The following is a 5,539-nucleotide window of genomic DNA, read 5'->3' as shown; positions in this document are numbered from 1 at the left end:
AAATAAAAAGAAAATTATTTCACAATTATTTATGATAAATTTTATAATTTCGAATTTTCTTCTTTTCTTATTAAATTATTTGATTATGTATATGAGATATAATATATTAATATAAGTGTGCTTTTAGCTGTAATTGATAAAATAAAATCAAAAGATTTTGAAATGTTAAGAAAAAATGAAAATGGACAATATTGTGAATAAAATAATTAATTTTTTATATATATATTTATCTAATTATATGTATTGATTATTAGTTGCTGGTTTTAGTAGAACCATATATTTACATCACAAAAAATATTTTATTGTTTTATCGGACAATGCTATTTTTGAACCATCATGATTTGAGACCTATCAATCTATCAGATATTAATTTGTAGAATCTCTTCGTAACCTGATTTTCTTATTTGAATTGCAGCGAACTTTCAGAGTTTCAACCCTTGAGAAGACAACACATAATGATTTCCAGAAGCTTGCCTCAGCAATATACATGCAAGTCAGCTTATAAATCGGGTGACTATCTTTGTGACCGGATCACGTAGTTTGTCTTGTCTTATGTAGAACGTTCTGGCATGTGGCTTTTGATAGTCTTTATCCTCTCAGAATTGGTTAGTATAGTACTTCACTATATGTTCCGTTTTGTTGACCGTTTTCTTCCAAACAGGTGGCTATTCTACTTGTGATCTATGTGAATTGGAGCTTTGTTGTGACCAAAGGGTTCGGGTGGGGATGGGCCGGGGTCATTTGGCTCTACAACATTGTATTCTACATTTCTCTAACATATTGCTTTTTATAAGTATCTTTCTAAGTTATGTTTCCTTTTTCCTGTTGTATTATGAGGAATGACAGAAATAGAAACATGAAACGCAAGACAACTTTTTATTTGCAATACATTTGATGTTATAAACTCTCTTTTCTCCACAATGATAGAACGAAAGAGATGTGATCACAGCATAGTAACCAGTAAGAAAAAAACAATATAAAGAGCTATGACAAGTATATGACTACCGCACTTCTCATTGGCTTACAACAAACAAGTTCAAGGGCGTAAGAGGATTGAAGCTGACCAAAAACTATGCCTTATAAATTCCAGAAGATGAGAAACCCATGATCATCAGACAGTATTCTTGTCTTGTTGTTTGATAGCATCTCCATTGGTTTCATAAGTTGTCACTTCATCATCACTTCCTTTGTATCTATACCATCTTGACATGACCAAGAAGTAAGCAAAATTAACCGCCAAGATTCCAGCGATCATGAAATAGAAGTAATCCAATCTTCCTTTGTTCAAATCCTCAGCTAACCAATTACCACCAGCCGAGTTCTGCGTCGTCCTGTGAACCATTGCAATCAAGAAGCTACCGAGGTAGCTTGAAACTCCTGCTCCTACATAGAAGATCGAACCAGCAAAACTCCTCATGTTCTCAGGGAATTGCTTGTAGTAAAACTCCATCTGTCCAATAGCTCCAAACGCCTCGGCTATACCCGCAAGGGCGAGTTGTGGGATCAGCCACATAGCTGACATTGAGGAGATTTCTCCCTTCCTTGGAGCCATACCAAGTGTTGGTTTAGTCAGCGCGAACGTTCTCCTCCGTTCCTCGACGAAACCGGAGACTATCAAGCTAACAAAGGCGAAGAAAATACCGGTTCCAATCCTCTGCAAGAGCGTTATCCCCGTGTCTATACCGGTTATTCTTCTTAAGGTAGGCACGAGGACACGGTCGTAGAATATGATGAAAACCGTCATTCCTGTCATCAAAAAGACAACGTAGGTGGCTGCCGGGATCACAAATCCTCTGGATCCTAAGCGACGGTCGCTCTGGAGGGCTTGGAAGACGGGGTAAGTCATTTGTTGCGTGATGGTCAAGTAATAGATGGATGCAGCAAACCATATAGGAAGCACTCTCACAATGCACTTCACTTCTTCAACTTGTTGCATTGTACAAAGCTTCCATGGATCCGCAGGCTTACCATCAGCCTCCAACTTGTCTTCGGGAGCCAAAATCGCCGCCTTATCAAGAAACCTGCCAAAACAGGAAACTTCCTCAGTAACCATAAAACAAAAGTGGAAAGATATTAAAGATAAAACTAACTCTTGGCGTGTGTGTGTTTTGTTACCTAAACTGGTCGGTGTATTTGAGTTTGGAGTTTGCGTATTTTGGTGGGTAGTAATTGTAAAGGTTAAGCCAAGGCTCTTTCGTTGGCTTTAACCCACGTTTCTTGATTGCAACCGCTATAACTTGAGCTATACCAGCCAATGGACTACCTGAGGCCTTGATCTTCACATACAACTTATCACCCGCGAAGAAAATCACACAAGCCAAGAACATGAGAACGACCGGGATGGTTAAACCGATGGTCCAGCTGACATTAGACTGGATATAGACGATCAGTGTCAGCGACAAGATCTGCGCGAACGTGAAGGTGAAGAAGTACCAATTAAAGAAACTATCGATGCCTCGTTTCCCTGACTCGCTCTTGGGGTTAAACTGATCAGCCCCGAAAGCTAGATTACATGGTCTAATCCCGCCTGCTCCAACTACAAGAAACCCGAGACCCAACAGTAGAAACGCTATCTGGCCGCCACTTGGCCCGATACATGAGAGAGCTGTTCCGCATGGAGCTGGATGTAATTGTGGCACTGCAGCTGTCAATAGTATCACAAGTGACCCCTACAAAAAAGAACAGCAATTATCAGATTTTTAGGGTTGTTAAACTAAGAACGCTTGTGGAGCAAGAAAGATTGCAAAGGAATGATCATTACAAGAAAACAGGCGATGACAGCGACGGTTAGAGTCTTGTATCGACCGAAGTAAGTGTCGCAGAGGAAAGCAGCAACGAAGGTTCCGAAGTTGATTGTGCCACTGAATGCATTGATGATTGTTGCAGCTGTGATACTCTTCATGTTGAAGACGGCAGTTAAATAAACCAAAAGGTTTGATAGTGTTCCAATGATCCCAAGCTTCTCGAACGTCTCATTTCCTGATGATACCAACAAACAAAACCAAGATGATCATAAGACTTTGATCTCATATGCCTCAAGCTTTGCATGAATCATACAGTTGATTCTTGATCAGTTATGTTCTGAAACCTTCTCAAATTCTAGATCTCACTCTCTTTTTTTAATTTTCTTGAAAAACTGGTTGACTAAGTCAAAGCTTTTGACAACAGTACAGAGAATCTCACGATTTTTTTTTGAAAAAATCAAACCAATAGCAAGACTGATGTTTTCCTCTTCATTTCTTCTGACTATTGATTATTTATTTTGTAAAAAAACATGAAAAGCAATAAAAAATAGTTTTTTTTCTTGGAACAAAAGAAGAAAGTTTATAAAAAAAAGTTTGTGTTACCAATGATAAAGGGCATGACTTTCCAGCCTCTGTAAACGACTTTGGTCTCCCCAACTTCTTCCTCAACAGAATCAACCGCCATAACAGAGCCATCGTACACGGCGGAGGGAGGCTTTTGGTGATCCGTTGACTCGACTTCTAGAGGCTTTCTCTCCATTTTTGCTGCTCGAGATTATAGTTACAACTACTAAAATAGTAGTTAAAATTTGTACTTTCTTTATAATATGTATGGTGTGTTATCTAAAAGGCTAATGATGACCCTGTTCTTCATTCTTAGACCTGTCTCTATTTATAGTGGTAAGAAGAAGGAGGATGGTGGGTGGAGATGTTGGAATCTAGACAAAATGGTCATTTGTGAATGTGGCCACGAAAGAGAGCTGTGTTAGTGATTAGAATATTGATTAAACATTAATTAATGAAAGTTTTTTTTTTCCCTTTTTCTTCCGAGATTAAACTTTGTAAAAACTAAAAATCCAAAAAATAATTAAAAAGAACTAACAATCCATGAAAATCTAGATTCCATTACAAGTGTTGTGTGGTCCCTTCGTAAACACTCTGTCTTAATAACGGCACGCTCTTTTAAGCTCTCCGTCCATTTTAATTTTTAAGTCCACTTATTTTCCATCATCCAGTTTTAATTTATTTATCCTTCTTCTTCTTTATTATTTTGACATTTTATTTCTATCCATTTCGTTCTTTTTTATTCCATAAATTTTATGTATTTATATAGATATTTTTTACTTTACGTCGATAAATCATAGGAGCTATATTCCATTAGTCTTTGAAAATCAAATGAACCTGAACTCAATACAAATGTTCAAAACATAATAGTTGAAATTCATTGTTAATAATTTTTTAATATTCGTAAAAAATTTATTAACTTATGTTCATGAAAATAATACATGATATAATTCAAAATTCATAGATCGCCAACATTTTACCATTCAAAAATATGTATTAGTATGACTGGGAGCTTGTGGTCAAGTGGTAAGGGGAAAGGCTTGGGATGTCACCACATTTCAAGTTCGATCCACCTACCATGCGAAACTAAGTCACATTTTCTTGGTCACCTACACGGATATGGGCTATTGCATTTCGGCCCATTTGAATACCCGGGAGAGGGTCTATCCGTGGGCTGCACCTCCCACCCGGGGGTTAGGTCTGTGTCTTTAATAGACTCGGGTTTAACCCTTTAATTTTCAAAAAAAAATATGTATTAGTATTATCCTTTGACCAAGCTTAAAAATACAATTTTGGTTTTGGTTCTTAGTTTCTATTAAATAGCATTTGATCGGTGCACCATAGGTTAAGTCAAATTAGTTAGTGATAGAATTTTCTACACGTAAATCTACACGTAACACTACCATTTATTGGTTCTTGGTTTATTTGGTCAAACCATTTATTGGTTCTATTCATTAAAAATGTCAAATTGTGTTATCCTTTTGAGCTTGATATTCACTAAAACGTCAGTGAACCTATCCTCTTCTTTTTTGCATAAGGCGTCAACTAGACATGACACCAATGAGGATGGGTACCATTTTTCAATCTCCTCAACTCGAGCTTTCAATTCACCTTTAATCCCTTTCGTTTTACCCATCTGGTCCACACCTAAAAATCCCCAAGCATATGCTGCCATTTTCTTTGCTTGTAGTTGTCAAAAAAATGCGATCGACAGTTGGTAAAATGACGTTTTCGTATACATTATAATGTGAAAGAAAATGATGTGGATTCAATTTTTCTAAGTCCCACATTTAATGCCAACTAGGTGTAAGTGCCCGCGTCTACGGCTCAAACGGTTGGGTCTTTTTCATGCTCAAACCTAACTAATCCAACCAAGTCCTTAATACTGCTTCTTTGGTCGCACACTAAACTAATACTCCTTCCGTTCCTAAAAAAATCATCTAAAAATCCATGTTTTAGAAAAAAAATTGTTTCAAAAATATACATTTTTTATATTTCCAATGCATAAATTAAATGTAAACTGTAAACTTCAAAAAACATAATTGTTTTTATTAAAATTCTATTGGTGAAAACTTGTGGGAAATAGTTGATTATGGAAAATAATGTATTAGTAACTAAAATTTGATATATTTTCTTAATAAGTGTGAAAATCCTAAAATATGAATCTTTTAGAAACAAAGAGAGTTAATAAAAACGTCAAAGTTTTAAATTGAAGTGGTTGTGTCCTTTGA

At 36.4% G+C, this 5,539-nt stretch overlaps 1 protein-coding gene across 1 annotated transcript; it reads right to left on the bottom strand.

Annotated features, from left to right (window-relative positions):
- Positions 1 to 857: 857 nt before the first annotated feature.
- On the bottom strand, positions 858 to 3,698 carry LOC106424883 (protein NRT1/ PTR FAMILY 2.11-like). Its single transcript, XM_013865626.3, has 4 exons — positions 3,348 to 3,698; positions 2,762 to 2,979; positions 2,116 to 2,669; positions 858 to 2,021 (listed from the first exon to the last, which is right to left on the bottom strand). Exons 1-4 carry the CDS (start codon positions 3,502 to 3,504, stop codon positions 1,112 to 1,114), a joined length of 1,839 nt encoding a protein of 612 aa, XP_013721080.1. The 5' UTR covers positions 3,505 to 3,698; the 3' UTR covers positions 858 to 1,111.
- Positions 3,699 to 5,539: the final 1,841 nt, after the last annotated feature.

This window comes from Brassica napus, chromosome C3 (genome assembly GCF_020379485.1).
Source record: "Brassica napus cultivar Da-Ae chromosome C3, Da-Ae, whole genome shotgun sequence".
In the NCBI taxonomy this organism is placed as follows: domain Eukaryota; kingdom Viridiplantae; phylum Streptophyta; class Magnoliopsida; order Brassicales; family Brassicaceae; genus Brassica; species Brassica napus.
Note: the sequence above shows the minus strand (reverse complement) of the source record. Positions and strands in the feature narration are given on the sequence as shown.

Excerpts from the sequence above, each read along its gene's own strand:
- LOC106424883 (XM_013865626.3), bottom strand. The coding sequence starts at position 3,504 with ATGGAGAGAAAGCCTCTAGAAGTCGAGTCAACGGATCACCAAAAGCCT. Across the intron at positions 2,980-3,347 it reads AGTCATGCCCTTTATCATTG|GAAATGAGACGTTCGAGAAG; the intron begins GTAACACAAACT and ends TGGTATCATCAG. Across the intron at positions 2,670-2,761 it reads CTGTCATCGCCTGTTTTCTT|GGGTCACTTGTGATACTATT; the intron begins GTAATGATCATT and ends TCTTTTTTGTAG.